Below are 14,995 nucleotides of genomic sequence, written 5' to 3' on the forward strand. Positions count from 1 at the left end.
CTTGGGTAGGGTGCTCTTTCCAAGGGCCGGTGCAGACTCAATGGGTTGAATGGCCTCCAGCACTATATTCTCTGTCTATGTCACTGCTTTGGTCACTGACTTACAACGGCTCCCTTACCAGCACATCTAGATTTTAAAATTCTTATCCTTATTTTCAAGTAGTTTCTCCATGGCTTTGCCCCTCCTTATCTCTGTAACCTTGCCAGCCCGTGTGCCCTCCTGTTACAACCCTATACTCGTTTAATTCTGGTTTCTTATGTACTCCCTTTTTAAAAATTGCTCCATGCTTGATGGCTATGTCTTTCTACCTCTCATCCTTCAAGACACAAAAATTAAGCTTTTGGTCACCTGTCCTAATATATCTAGTGGCTCAGTATCAAATTTGTTTTGATTACATTGCTGTGAGGCACCTGAGAATAAAGGAGTTATATAAATGCCGTTGTTCTTTTCCCTTGGCATTGCATTCGACTCTAAGAGGACTGAAAAAGTTAAACCGTTGTTTAAATCAGTATTTATATTTAACTAAATGAATTGCCTTTAGATGCCAGAAAACTACCATTCCCCAGAGAACTGTTGTTTATCTGGACTCCCAAAAGTTTTATCCGAAAACCAATTCTGTTGAATGGTTAATGGTCTAATGAATTGCAGTCTTTTATCTGTTTTCTCACCTATTGATGTCCCATTTTGCTCACCTAGTGGTGTCTTCTTGCCTCTGCCCTTTATAAAGCTGATTTAATTGAAGTATAGCTTCTCTCATTTTCCTGATTATAATTGTTGATAGTTTAAACTTTAATAATGCTCAAGCCACTTTTTTGGAATCCAGATTAACTTTGCTGTTTCGTTGTTTCTTCATCTGATTTCTTAGGTTTGTGTTGTGATTTATTTTAATCTATGTATTTTAGGCTTTGGGTTGCTAAGGCAAACTTAGATAACTAAGTCCAGAAAATATTTTTCCACACTTTATGTTTTCTCTTTACTATAATGGGTTCCTTTTGGAAATTGATCTGATTCCATATCTTTTTTTTAAACAAATTATTCTCCTTTTTAATATTTTCTCCCAAATTTACACCAACAATAAACAATAATCAGTAACAAATGTAATGTCAATCCCGATATCAATAACAATGATTCCATCCTCCCACCAAACCCCAGGCATTAGCCTGCATGTTAACGTAAATAAATGACAAAAAGGAATCAGGAATCATCCATAGTCACCATTGCCACATACAGTCCCTTTCCCCCCCAGCCCTCCCAGTGTTCGATGTGATCCAATTCTCGAAAGTGCATAATGAATAACGTCCATGAATTGTAGAACCCCTCCATCCTTCCCCTCAGTTCAAATTTGACCTTTCCAAGCGTCAAGAATTCCAGCAGGTCCCCTCGCCACGCCAGGGCACAGGGTGGAGAGGTTGATCTCCACCCTAACAGGATCCGACTTCGGGTGCTGATTCCATATCTTCAATGCAGTATTGTCAATATCCCATAGTTTGGCATTCATGCTAACTTTAACTACTAGTGTCTGCTATTTTCTGGGGGGGCGGGGGGGGGGGAGTTTTCTTGGACAAGCTGTAGCTTTGTATTTTTTATGCCTGCAAGTGTTATTATGGATTAACTCCCTCGCACAAATTCTTAACTTGCTTAAAAAAGAAATGTTTTTTTTGTGCAGCCTGATAAAAGACTGTTTCATTCACATAAATTGAAGTGGATTGTAACCAGAAACATTCACATTGTGAGTTCTGATGTTTTTTTCTTGGAAACTGCAGATAACATTATGCTCCAGTTATATGATGTAAAGTTGCTGCTCAAATTCATAACTCCGTTATTCCCATGATGTCGTTGATGAAATTCCGCTTTGTAATTTCATTAAGTGAGAAAAACTCAGAGGCTTTCTCCCCTTGTACTTGACCCCTTGTATTGAATGACGCAAATAATTTTTTTAATAACTTAAGTAATACTCAGTGTGTTTAGCTATTGAGTTTAATGAGATTGTGTGCAAAATATATTATTGACAACCGAAGTGAAATTAAGTGAGAGTTTGTAGAAGATTATAAAATCTGAGAATTAAATTAGTTTTGGAGCCTGTATTGCTTATTTACTAATAAAACTAAGCTGCATCTTAAATATGCTGCTAATTCTAAGTATATTTATCTGCCATATATAGCTATTTAAAGTATTTGTTATGCATCAAATGAACTACATCAGTATGTAGCTCAATCAATCTTTGGATTCTTGAACACTTTATTTATCCCTGATGGGGTTTACAATTATTTTATCTTGGACCAAAGTCAGAAATTATTGCCTTGAATTAAGAATGGCTAAGATTTTGGTATTTTGGGGAATAGAAATTTATCTGTGCAGCAATATCAGTGCTGTGGAATAGGGTATATATTTCTATATTGGACATTGTCAGTATCAAGTACTTTGAAGACCAAAGCAAATTACTGTGGATACTGGAATCTGAAACAGAAACTATTGGAGAATCTCAGCAGGTCTGTGGAGAGAGAAGGAAGCTAAAGTTTTGAGTCTGGATGACTTTTTGTCAAAGCATTAACAAAGAGTCATCCAGACTTAAAACGTTAGCTCCCTTCTCTCTCCACAGATGCTGTCAGACCTACTGAGATTATCCAGTATTTTCTGTTTTTGCTTCAAGTATTTTGAAGTTCAGCTGTTTACCACCAAATAATTTAGTTTAATCACTGCAACCTGACCTGGATTTTGATGGTTCATGTGCTAGAGAATGTTTCATTTAGAATTTAATTTTAAAAATGTAGTTACCTTTCATTCATATTGCAAGATAAATGGTACATTTAATAAAATAATCCTGTACGAATAGCATTCAATTCTGACAAATAGGCATTCTAAATTAGAATCATACCGGACAGATTTCAATAATCCACCTGAACTACTTCAAATTCTGTACATAACAACAAAAACAGGTACCCCCCCCAAAAAAAAACACACCAACTAACGGTGACCAGATCCTTAAAGTACCAAATGAACGGCTGCCGTCTTTGGTAAAATCCTTCAATTGTGCACCTTGCGGTGTTCATAAATATCTCGAGATACAAAAACTCCATGAGGACCCCTGCCGTATCGGGGAGCTGGATGGAGAAACTGATCTCCAACCCATCAGCGAGGCGATGGCTACACATTAGCCCCTGCCCCAATCTGCAGCTCCAGCAGGTCCGATACCCTGAATATGGCCCCGAGCGAACAAGGCTTCACTTCACCTTCCTCTGAAACTGCTGCACCTTTCCTCCCTGCCATTCACATCCTTAACAACTCCTGCCTAAACAGGTCCCCCCAAAGTCCACCCTACCCAAATAAACCAATAAACACAAAAGCCAAGCCCCTATCCGAAAACAAAAAGAAACATCCCGCACCTTCACCATCCAGAACTGTCCGACACCGCAAACCCCCCCCCCCCCCCCCCCCCCCAGCCCCCCTTACTACAAAGAACCCAAACAAATATGTAACAAAAGGAAATAACCCCTCCAGCCAACCTGTATCAATTTCAATTGTCACCAACTCTGTACAAACACATGCGAAGAAAGTGGGAAAGGAAACAAAACTATACATACATACAGTGTTACTGCTATAATGTCCCTGTATAAACCCTTCCCAACTATCAACTAAGTTCAAAAAGCGCCTTCAGTCGAAGACCTTCAGCTTCAATAAATGCCTCCGCTTCCTCCGCCTTCTCAAATAAGTGGTCTTTATCTATGTGTATCATCCTCTGCTTCACCGGATTACCAATGCCAAACCGTCTCCCACTCTTGTAAAGCGCCGACTTGCCCCTTTTAAAGGCTGCTGGCCTTCTTGCCAGTTCCTCTGCAATGTCTTGATAAATGCAGATACCCACCCCAGCTCCTGATTCTCCTTGGACCACCTTAGGGCCCTCTCCTTCGACCAATAGCTGTGAAAGCACATAATCACCGCTTGCGGTGGTTCATTTGCCCATGGCTTCGCCCGAAGCAACCGGTGGGCTCGATCCAGCTCAATAGGGGGTCCCTGAACCTCTTCTCCTTCATCAACGTATTAAACATCAACTCTTTAAGTATTCAGTTGGCCTCCACCCCCTCAGGCAGCCCCACAATCCTGATCTGCCTCGACCTGTTCTCAAGGTTGTCGACCGTCGCTCTCAGGCCGCTGTTATGTCATCCACTCTCTGCAGCTCAGCATCTAACAAGGCCACCTGATTACTGTGCTCCACGACAGCAGCACCTCCATCCCTTTCAACAGCTTGCCATGCTGCCACACAGTCTCCAATGTATTTTCCACTGCCTCCTTTATTGGCACCAAGGCACCAACCACTGACTTTCTGATGGTCTCCATCATTTCCCTCCCAGGCCTTTCAAAATGCTTGCCAAACTGTTTCTCAGACAGCCATTACCTCCGCCAACTTGCCTACTGTGATAGGTGTGGCCCCACCCGGTGCACTTGCCTCTGCCATCTTGGTCCTTCTGGATGCCTCACCTTGCTTGTCTCTTCCGTCAGACCTACTGCTTCCATTTTCTTAACTATTTTTTCTTGAACTTTTGACATCCTTGCACCAAATACTCTTGAATGGGGTAGGTCTGTCCACCAATTAACTCTGGGAACCGGGTAAAAAGAACCAAAAACCAACAACTTTGGTGGGAGCTACCTTTCGTGTGACCTCCTTCTACATTTCACCAGTGGAAGCATTCTGTTGGTTTATATGAGCTGTACTTGTTCTCTGTTTTGCTACGTTTTGGAATTTAAAAAAATTGTTTTTAAATGAAATGACTAGTGTACTGACATTAGCATTGCTGCAATTTTCCAGGAAATTCTGGCCCATAGTGTATCTCTTGCCCACTGTAAATACTTACATATATGAATAAATAACTATTGCACTTACATCATTGAAAGTTATGCTTCCTATAACCATCCTTTGGTTTAGGATGTCTGTTTTAAAGTGAAGACAAAAACGTTTGATTCACATATTCATCATTTCAGTTATGATTAGTTTCATATGAAATATAAGCCTTTTTTAAGTAAAGATATATTTTTGTTCGGTAAGAATATCAAGATAGCAAAAGATGAGTAAATTAATTGACTCATTGACCCTCTGAAAGAATAAATTCTTCCTCATCCTTGTTCGGTAAGAATATCAAGATAGCAAAAGATGAGTAAATTAATTGACTCATTGACCCTCTGAAAGAATAAATTCTTCCTCATCCCCATCTTAAATGAGACACTCCTCATTTATAAACTGTGACCCCCCCCCCCCCCCCCCCCCTAGTTCTACATTTCCTCCATGAGAGGAAACATCCTCTCAGCATCCACCCTCTCAAATCCCCTTAGAAACTTTAATGTTTCAATAAGATCACCTTTCATTTTTCTAAAACTCCGATGAGGTCCAACACATTCAACTTTTCCTCCAAAAACAAACATTGTGTCCCAGAATTAAACCTAGTGAGCCTTCTCTGAACTTCTCCAATGCAGTATATTCTTCCTCCAGAAAGGAGACCAAAACTACACACACCACTCTAGATGTGGTCTGAACAATACCCTGCACAATTGTAGCAAGACTTCACCTTGAAATAAAGGTGAGCATTCCTTGTGTCTTCCTAATTACTTGTGTATCCACTTCCAGGGGCTGTGGAAACATCCCAGCCCCCATCAACTTTTCCAACATACTTGCCACATAAGCCCTCGCGTCCGATCCCTCACTGTCCTCAGGGAGGCCGACGAGTCTCAAGTTCTATCTCCTGGACCTGTTCTCCAAGTCTCCAGCTTCTCTTGTATTCTTTTCTGGCGGTCATTCATCATCTCTACCTTGGCCTCCAGGACGGTTATATATTCCTCGTGCTCAGACACCTTTTTCTCCACCTCCTGAATCGCACGCCCATGCGTTTCTTGACCTTGCACCACCTGATCAATCAATGCTGTAATCGGGTCCAGCGTGTCTTTCTTAAGCTTGGCGAAACATTCTTCAAAAAACGTCACCAGTTCTGTCGACCACTGTGCCGTCTCCCCGCGGGTCTGCTTCTCCGCCATGTTTTCCCGCTTTGTCGGCTCTACCCGCGTCTTTCTTGTTGAACTTTGTCTTCTTACACTGCCACTTCTAGTCCAATTCTCCATACGCTAGTGGGGGATTTCTCCTCATCATCTCACTCTCCACCGATTTATCGAATAAAATTTGGGGGGAAACGGGAGAAAAGGTCCAAAAATTCCATCACAAGTGGAAACTATCAAATGTGCAACCTACTCCTCCATGGATAAAGTGCATAGAGCCCTTGCGAAGAAGCCCCGAGCGAATGAGCCGCCAAGGGCGATGGTGGTACGAATGCACCGGTTCCTGGACAAGGAACATATTCTGCGATGGGCCAAGAAAGAACGGAGCAGCAGGTGGGAGAATTGTGATTGCGCATATATCAAGACCTGGGTGTGGATTTGGCCAAGAGGCGAGCCGGGTGTAATCGGGCAAAATCGTCCCTTTTTAAGAAGGGTGTTCAGGATGCTGTATCCGGCCCATCTTTGGGCCATGTTTGAAGACTGGGAATTTTACTTTGAAACACCAGACAATGCATTGGCTTTCATCAAGGACAAAAGACGACATGTGAACGAAAGACACTGAAACTTGGGAGAGAGCATTGCAGTGGCGATTTGGTGAAAATCACTTTTACACTGTTTTGAATAAGTAGTGTTATGTATAATAAGGGACTGTTTCTGTTTCTAAAGTTAACTTTGTTTTACTGGGAGCTGGGTGGAGGGAATTTTTTCACGGTTTGTTTACTGGGAAATGTGATGTTTTGAATATGTATGTCCAAGTGGGGGAGAGGAGGGAGAACAATGGGGAGATAGCATGTTTGGCGCCATGGGCGGGAGCTATCAGGTCAGCTAGGTCAGCTGACTCATGGAAACACAGTGGGGGGCGAGCAGGTGCTAAGCTTGATATGGGGGGTTGGGTTTCTGGTGCTATTACTAGGGGGGAGGGGTTTTAGCTGCTTTGCTGACAGGGGAGGAACTGTTACTAAGGGACAAATGGGAGGTCGAGGACGGCGGATGCCCGAGTGCGGGCTCAAGGAAGTGGGAGACGCGGGCTAGAGGCTGGCATAAAAACGGTGATGGCTAGTCGGGGGGGGGGGGGGGGGGGGGGGGGGATTTTAAACTTCATCGAGGGAAGAGATAAGGGTGCCCCCTCTCCCCGCTCCTGTTTGCTCTGACCATAGAGCCACTGGCCATGGTGTTAAGAGCTTCTACGAACTGGAAAGGGCTGGTTCGGGGTGGAACACCGGGTCTCGCTTTACGCGGATGGCTTGCTCCTATACATTGCAGACCCATTAGGGGGGACCCATTATGCGGATCTTAGGAGAATTTGGCACGTTTTCGGGGTATAAATTGAACATGGGGGGAAAAGTGAGATGTTCACGATCCAAGCGAGAGGGCAGAAGAAGAGACTGGGTGAGCTGCCGTTTAGAATGGTAGGCAGGAGCTTTCGATACCTGGGAATCCAGGTGGCTCGGGAATGGGAGAAACTGCACAAGTTAAACCTGTCCTGGCTCGTAGAACAAATGAAAGAGATCATTCAGAGATGGGACATGCTCCCGCTATCACTGGCGGGGAGGGTACAGACCGTGAAAATGACATTCCTCCCCAGATTCCTGTTTGTCTTTCAGTGCCTCCCCATCTTCATTCTGAGGGACCTTTTTAAACAAGTGGATAAGGTGATTTCAGGCTTTGTGTGGGTGGGCAAAATCCGGCGAGTGAAGAAAGTATTGTTGGATTGTTTTTCGGGGGGGAGGGGTGTTTGGCGCTGCTGAAACTGTAACTACTACTGGGCGGCCAATATAGCCATGATTAAGAAGTGGGTGAAGGGGTCGGTGTGGGAGCAAGTGGAAGCGGCATCGTGTAAAAAACACAAGTATGGGGCACTGATAACGGCACCTCTTCCACTCTCGCCGGCCCGATACTCCACAAGTCCGGTCATAGTGGCGGCTCTGAGAATCTGGGGGCAGTGGAGGAAATGTAAGAGAGTGGAGGGAGCATCGGTTTGGACCCCGATCTACAATAACCATCGCTTTGGACCGGGCAGACTGGATGGTGGATTCCGGAGATGGCTGAGAGCAGGAATTGGGAGGATGGGAGATCTATTTATAGATGGGAGCTTCCCCAGCTTGAAAGCTTTGGAGGATAAATTTGAATTGCCAGCAGGGAATGGGTTTATTAGATATCTGCAGATACGAGATTTTTTTGAGAAGGCAGGTTCCGACTTTCCCGCGCATTCCACCACGGGGTATACAGAATTGGGAAGTTTCCAGAACATGGGTGGGAGAGGGGAAGGTATCAGATATCTACCAAGAACTTATGGAGTCAGAGGAAACTCCGATAAAGGACCTAAAGGGCAAGTGGGAAGGCGAGCTAGGTGGAGAGATAGAGGCAGGCCTGTGGGAGGATGCCTTAAGCAGGGTTAACACATCCTCATCATGTGCCAGGCTTAGCCTGATACAGTTCAAGGTAGTCCACCGGGCACACATGACGGTGGCCAGGATGAGCAAGTTTCTCGGGGTAAAAAGAAAAAAAAAAGAATTGCTTATTGTCACAAGTAGGCTTCAATTAAAGTTACTGTGAAAAGCCCCTAGTCGCCACATTCCGGCACCTGTTCGGGGAGGCTGGTATGGGAATTGAACCGTGCTGCTGGCCTGCTTGGTCTGCTTTAAAAGCCAGCGATTTAGCTTAGTGTGCTAAACCAGCCCCTGAGGGTAGAGGACAGGTGTGTGAGGTGTGCGGGATGTCCGGCAAATCATGTCCACATGTTTTGGGCATGCCCGAAGCTTATAGGGTTTGGCAGGTGTTTGCTAAGGCGACGTCCACGGTACTTAAAACACGGGTCGTGCTGAGTCCAGAGCTGGTGATTTTTGGAGTGTTGGAAGAACCGGGAGTTCAGAGGGCGAAAGAGCCTGACGTCTTGGCCTTTGCCTCCCTGGTAGCCCATAGATGGATCCTACTAATGTGGAGGGACTCGAAACCACCAAAATTGGAGACCTGGGTTAGTGGCATGGCTGGGTTTCTCAGTCTCTAGAAAATAAAGTTCGCCCTAAGAGGGTCAATGTTGGGGTTCATCTGGAGGTGGCAGCTGTTCATCGACTTTCTTGGAGATAATTAAAATGTCAGCAGAAGCAGAAATCCAGGGAGAGGGGGGGGGGGGGGGGGGGGGGGGGCTAGACTACTGTTTTATTGGTGGGGGGGGGTGAAGAATGTGATGGGGATGGAAATGTTTATTGTACCATGTTTATTTTGCTGTTATTGTTATTATTATTAAAAACTACAAATGCCCTAATAAAAATATTTATTTTAAAAAAGTAATGGATTCTAGTGTTTAGCTAGTGATGTGGATTAAGCTCGCTGGCCTAAAGTTTCATGCATTCTGTCTCCCTCTTTGCTAGAAAAGAGGTGTTGCATCTGTGGTTTTCCAGTCTGCTGGGTCCGTAATAGAATCCAGGAAATTTTGCAAGATGGCAACCATATCTTCTACAGCCACTCCTTTAAGAACCTAGGATGCAGGAGACCCGGTTCAGAGGACTGTCAGCCTTTAGGTCCCATTAGTTTTCCTAGCACTTCTCTAGTAATCATGATTATTTCTCCCTTTTGCTCCCTGCTTTTCTACTATTGTGTTGCTTTCTGTGTCTTCTACTGTGAAGACAGACACAAAATCTTGGCCATTTCCTTGTATCCCATATTGATTCCCCAGTCTCATTTTTTAAGGGACGAATGCGCATTGCCAGCATTCTTTTCCTTTTTATATACTTGTAGAAGATTTTGCAGTCTGTTTTATAATTCCTGCTAGTTTTTTTGTCGTCTTTAGTTTCTAAACTTTTCCTCTGGTGTACCACTAATCTTTACAGCATCTTTTTTTTTCAATTTGATACCATCCTTAACTTCTTTAGCCATGGATGATGCATCTTCCTCGTAGAGTGTTTCTTAATGGAAAATATTTTTCTTGAGAGTTATGAAATATCACCTTAAATGTCTATCACTGCTTCTCTACCATCTTGCCTTTTAATCTATTTTCCCAGTTCACTTCATCCAACTCTGTCTTCAGAGTTTTAACTGCCTTTGTTAAGTTTATTTCACGAATTTCAGACCCAGACTTCTCCTCCTCAAACTGAATGTGAAATTATATCTGTCATCACTCTTACCGAGAGAATCCTTTATTAATCCTGTCATTATTAGCTCTGAACTAGCCTATTCTCTGATTGGTTCCAGAATATATTGTTCCAAGAAATTGTCACAGATACACTGCATGAACTCATCCTCCAGGTTACCTTTGAATATTGAATTCCTCCTGTGCAGAAGGAGGCTCTTCAGCCCATCAAATCTGCACCGACCCTCTGAAAGAGCACCCTACCTGGGCCCACTCCCTACCCTATAGAGGTAACCCTACTCTTGCTCGTTTTAGCCTTAGTTTAATTGCTCTAATTCTGTCACCTTTGCTCTTGAGTCGCCAGGTATCGTTTTGATACCGCCACGTGGTTCAAGTCCGAGTAATGATTAATAATCCAACACACCGCTTAGTAAGAGTTAAATCAACGCTCATTTATTATATATTGCAATTAATACTTATACATTAAGTCTACTTCTAAGCTACTTCCTACAACTAACAGGCCAATGCTTAACTTTGGAAATGGCCCACCAGGTCAGGGAAACGAATGGCCTTTCGAATGGGTTATGAGCCTGCGGGATTCAAAAGTTGGTACAGGTCGATAGTCAGGAGTGTCTATCTGGTAGCGATCGTTGGAGTAAAACTTACGTTCTCTGCAGAAGGGTGCGGAGAGGAGAAGAAGGGTCGATTTGAACTTGGCCCCTATTCTTATAGTCCCCACGGGCTTCCCGCCTCTCGGGGCGGACCTTGTACCTGGTTCCAAGTGATTAGACTTGGTCCCAATCACTTGGTTCGATATTCTCCAATGCTGGAGCGATTCCTTGATCGAGGGGTGGTCGTTTACCTCTCTTTGTGTCAGCTCCTGCTGGAGCCGAAAGGTCTGGGTTGGCTTTGTGTGTCTATTTTGTATCAATTGTTCCTGGGGATTGCTGATTAATATGCAGATGACTGGGGTGTTGTTATGTTGATGGCTGCAGGTATTGATTCGGTCTGGCTTCCCCAGAGGTGAATACACTGTTTTACCTGCAGCTGTCTGTTCGAGTCCTGTTGGCTGATTTTCCCATCAGCCTCTTCCGTTCGCCATTTTAAATCGGGGTTTGGCCATTCTAATCTGGAGTCAGCCATTTTACATGGCTACACTACCTAACCAGCACTGGACTGTGGGAGGAAAATGAAGGAACCACTCACATAGACATAGGATGAAAGTACAAACTAGTGCACGGTTGGAGTCACATCACGAGGGAATAAACCAATAATTCATATAAAAATATCCAAAGCCCTTGGCCCTTGGCTGCGTAATAAGCACAGTCAGTCACCAGGTGTGCAAATGTAAACACAATTATTGTTCATTTATAACAAGAATTATAATGAGATATGCAGAAAATAGAACTAGTCAACAAGAATATAATTCATAATCCCCACTTTAACCTGCCCCCACCATATATAAATAAAACACACACACACAAGACAGAGAGACACGGGGGTGGAAAAGGGTACAAATCAGGGGGGAAAAGAGTCTTTGTTTCAGATTATGGTTCTTAGCACCCTTTTCTTCACAGCATGCTTGCAGGTTAAAGTCTTTGGCTTGCAGCCTGTAATCTTTTCTGTAGATTCATTCATTCAGGTTTTCTGTAGTTTAGAAATGCATTACGCACGCTTTTCAGGGAGGCACCTTATTTCATTCCAAACTTTGCTTTCACTTTGTGGTTTATATTTGGGCCCCCCATCTTTCTGGAGAGAAAGTTGGTCAGTTCTGCCTTTGCTTTTCTGGAGGGAGAGTTGGTCGGTTCTGGACTTTGCTTGCACAGCCTGTAATGGTTTTCCTGGAAATAAATTCATCCAGGCTCTGCCAGTTCAGAAACATAGCCTTTCTGGAGCAAAACGCAAGGTTTTTGTTTTTCTGCTGCCAGGAGTCAAACTGAAACCTTGCAAGTCTGAAAAGCAGTTTGGTGGAATACGATCCAATCACCACATGTTACCGGGCAGAGCACAGCATTTTGGGCAAATTCATTGGACACCAGCCAAATCAATCAAAGTCCCAACGCATCTCTCTCACTGGTGCCGAAAAGTCTGCAATTCCTCTTTAAACCAGCAAGTGATCATATAGGCTGTTTGCCTTAAAGTAACATGTCCATTAATCACCCATGCATCAAAATAAGAATAGCAAAATAAAAGAAAGGGGAAGTAAGGGAATACATGGACAGCACAATAAGGGCAGCATGGAGCATAATGGTTAGCACAGTTGCTTCACAGCTCCAGGGTTCCAGGTTCGATTCCCGGCTTGGGTCACTGTCTGGGCGGAGTCTGCACGTTCTCCCCGCGTCTGCGTGGGTTTCCTCTGGGTGCTCCGATTTCCTCCCACAGTCCAAAGATTAGGTGGATTGGCTATCATAAATTGCCCTTGGTGTCTAAAAAGGTTAGGTGGGGTTACTGGGAATAGGGTGGAGGCGTGGGCTTAAGTGGGGCGCTCTTTCCAAGGGCCGGTGCAGACTCTATGGGCTAAATGGCCTCCTTCTGCACTGTAAATTCTATGATTACTCTGGAATAAACAGGAAGGATCCTTATCCAGTGAGCAAGATAGTAGCTAACTATCTAGAAATTAATGATGAATTGAAAGGTTTAATTTGAACTTTAATTGAATAGAGGCCCCTTTACATTTGTCTCATGTTAATTTGAATTCAACAATAAAGGGGATCTCGTTCAGATTAAATTTCAGGTAACAATAAGTATTATAAATGGTTTATAGGTTCACAGTACTTAACAGGAATGTACAAAATTGCATAAACTTTCATTTTTATTAATATAAGTTATTTTATCTCTGCTATAGTTTTCCCACTCACAGTTGACTAATTTCTTGGCCTGGTGGGTGAGAGAATGGTCCAGTCTTAATCCTGTCAGTGTTACTCTGAAATTCATTACTCGTTTATAGGTTGTTCTCCTTCCCTAGGGCGTTCCATTTCTCGGTTTACTTTGCACAGATGATATGACCAAGATCTGGAATTCAAGAAAAATGCAGTCATGCCACCCCGTGATTAGATCACTTGCATTTTGCAACATGGTGCTTTGTGACTTTTTCCCATACTGTTTCACATTGTGGACCTTGCATTAATGTTATCAGTTGTAATAATATCTTTATTGTCACAAATAGGCTTACATTAACATGCAATGAAGTTACACAGAGGGAGAATTCAGAATGTCCAAATTACCTAAGTGTCTTTGGCACTTGTGGGATGAAACCGGAGCTTCCGGAGGAAACCCACGCAGACACAGGGAGAACATGCAGACTCCACACAGACAGTGACCCAAGCCGGGAATCGAACCTGGGACTCTGGCACTGTGAAGCCATTATGCTAACCACTGTTACTGTTGAGGAACAGTGTCATGAATTTATTATCCAATTGCTATTGAGTAACCACATCTCCTGCTTCCTTACATAACCTGGTGCACATTCATCTACATTTTTCCATAAAGATTTGAAATGTACATTTGAAGTAGCTTCCAAAGCCATCCCACCCCAAAACATTTCTGGCTTCTCTTTGTAAGAAGTTTCAAAGTGTTATTGGTATGTAAATAAAACAAAATATTTGAATATTTTTTGAGCTTGTGTATTACTATATTACCAGCACCACGAGTATAAATTAACTAGTCATTTATCTGTGTGGAGCATTTGAGTGTAATTTGTCTCTCATTCCCTAAATAAACAACATGAATATTCCATTTGCTGTAATGCACTTTGGGATTTAAAGTGGTGAACAACACCTATAGATATACGTATTGTATATAACTAAATAGCCGCCCTATGATCCTGGTTGAGGTGTATTACATGTTTTATCGTATAATACTAAGTTGTATAAGATACATCCGTTTCTATCTTGTTTCATTTAAAAAATGCTAAACGTCCGTCACAAAGTAATAGTTCCAAAAATGTTTTCCTAAAATTCCAAGTTATTATGAATACACCAGGATGGAAATTCATGGTCTAATGACAGTTATATTTTGCCAGGTAAAGTGCAATGTTTCATAATAACTTCAGGCAGTTGTGTAGAACTGGATTTCCGCAAATGTTTGCTTTACTTCAAAGCATGAATATTGTGTTCTATTCCTTTGAGATGTTTTTGTTCTTTTTAATATACTTTTGTTAATTTTATAGGTATTGGGATGGACACATGTGTTATTCCCTTAAGACATGGTGGACTTTCTCTGGTTCAGACAACAGATTATTTTTATCCCATTGTCGATGACCCTTATATGATGGTGAGAAAATTTTAATATATTTGTACATAATACGTAGCATTAAAAGCATTTACGTAACTCATTAAACAAAACAGGCATTCACTGCCTACTTCCATTAATTTATTGTATGTGATCAAAAATAACCTCTCACATCACTGAAATGAATGGAGTTTAACATCACATACTTGGATTGTGCTTATATTTTAACATTTTAACCACTGTGATTATTATGACCAGCCCATGTTTTGTTTATACCTGCTGTGAATACACCTGTTGCTGTGAATAGATGCTTTCACCTATGCTCCTTGTCATCAAATGTGACAATTTTAACTAGCCCTACATTTAATACGACAATTCATTTTATCTGGGACAGCTCTGTGTAGAAAGGGAATGCACATGCAATCCAATGCATTTAACCTGAATTTCATTCAGCAGTTATTTGAGCTTTTGACCCTTTGAGGATTATATGCAACTTGAAAAACTGCTAGACATGTACAGGTCTGTTCAGAATTCATTTTTCAAAAAAGCTTAACACTTGAGCTCTGAAGAGTTGCAAAAGTGAGGTTAACGTGCAGGTTCAGCCGGCAGTTAGGAAGGCAAATTCTTGTTAAGAGGGCTAGAATACAAGGCCAGGGT

The 14,995-nt window shown here is 42.6% G+C and overlaps 1 protein-coding gene across 2 annotated transcripts in view; it reads left to right on the forward strand.

The window, feature by feature from the left end:
- Positions 1-14,995, forward strand: part of sephs1 (selenophosphate synthetase 1) — a 69,981-nt gene that overhangs the window by 24,884 nt on the left and 30,102 nt on the right. For both annotated transcript variants that reach the window (XM_072470990.1, XM_072470989.1), the window contains exon 2: positions 14,277-14,380. In XM_072470990.1, coding sequence (XP_072327091.1) covers positions 14,285-14,380 — 96 coding nt within the window. In that variant the 5' untranslated portion in view covers positions 14,277-14,284. The remainder of the gene's footprint in view (positions 1-14,276; positions 14,381-14,995) is intronic.

Source organism: Scyliorhinus torazame, chromosome 13, assembly GCF_047496885.1.
Source record: "Scyliorhinus torazame isolate Kashiwa2021f chromosome 13, sScyTor2.1, whole genome shotgun sequence".
In the NCBI taxonomy this organism is placed as follows: domain Eukaryota; kingdom Metazoa; phylum Chordata; class Chondrichthyes; order Carcharhiniformes; family Scyliorhinidae; genus Scyliorhinus; species Scyliorhinus torazame.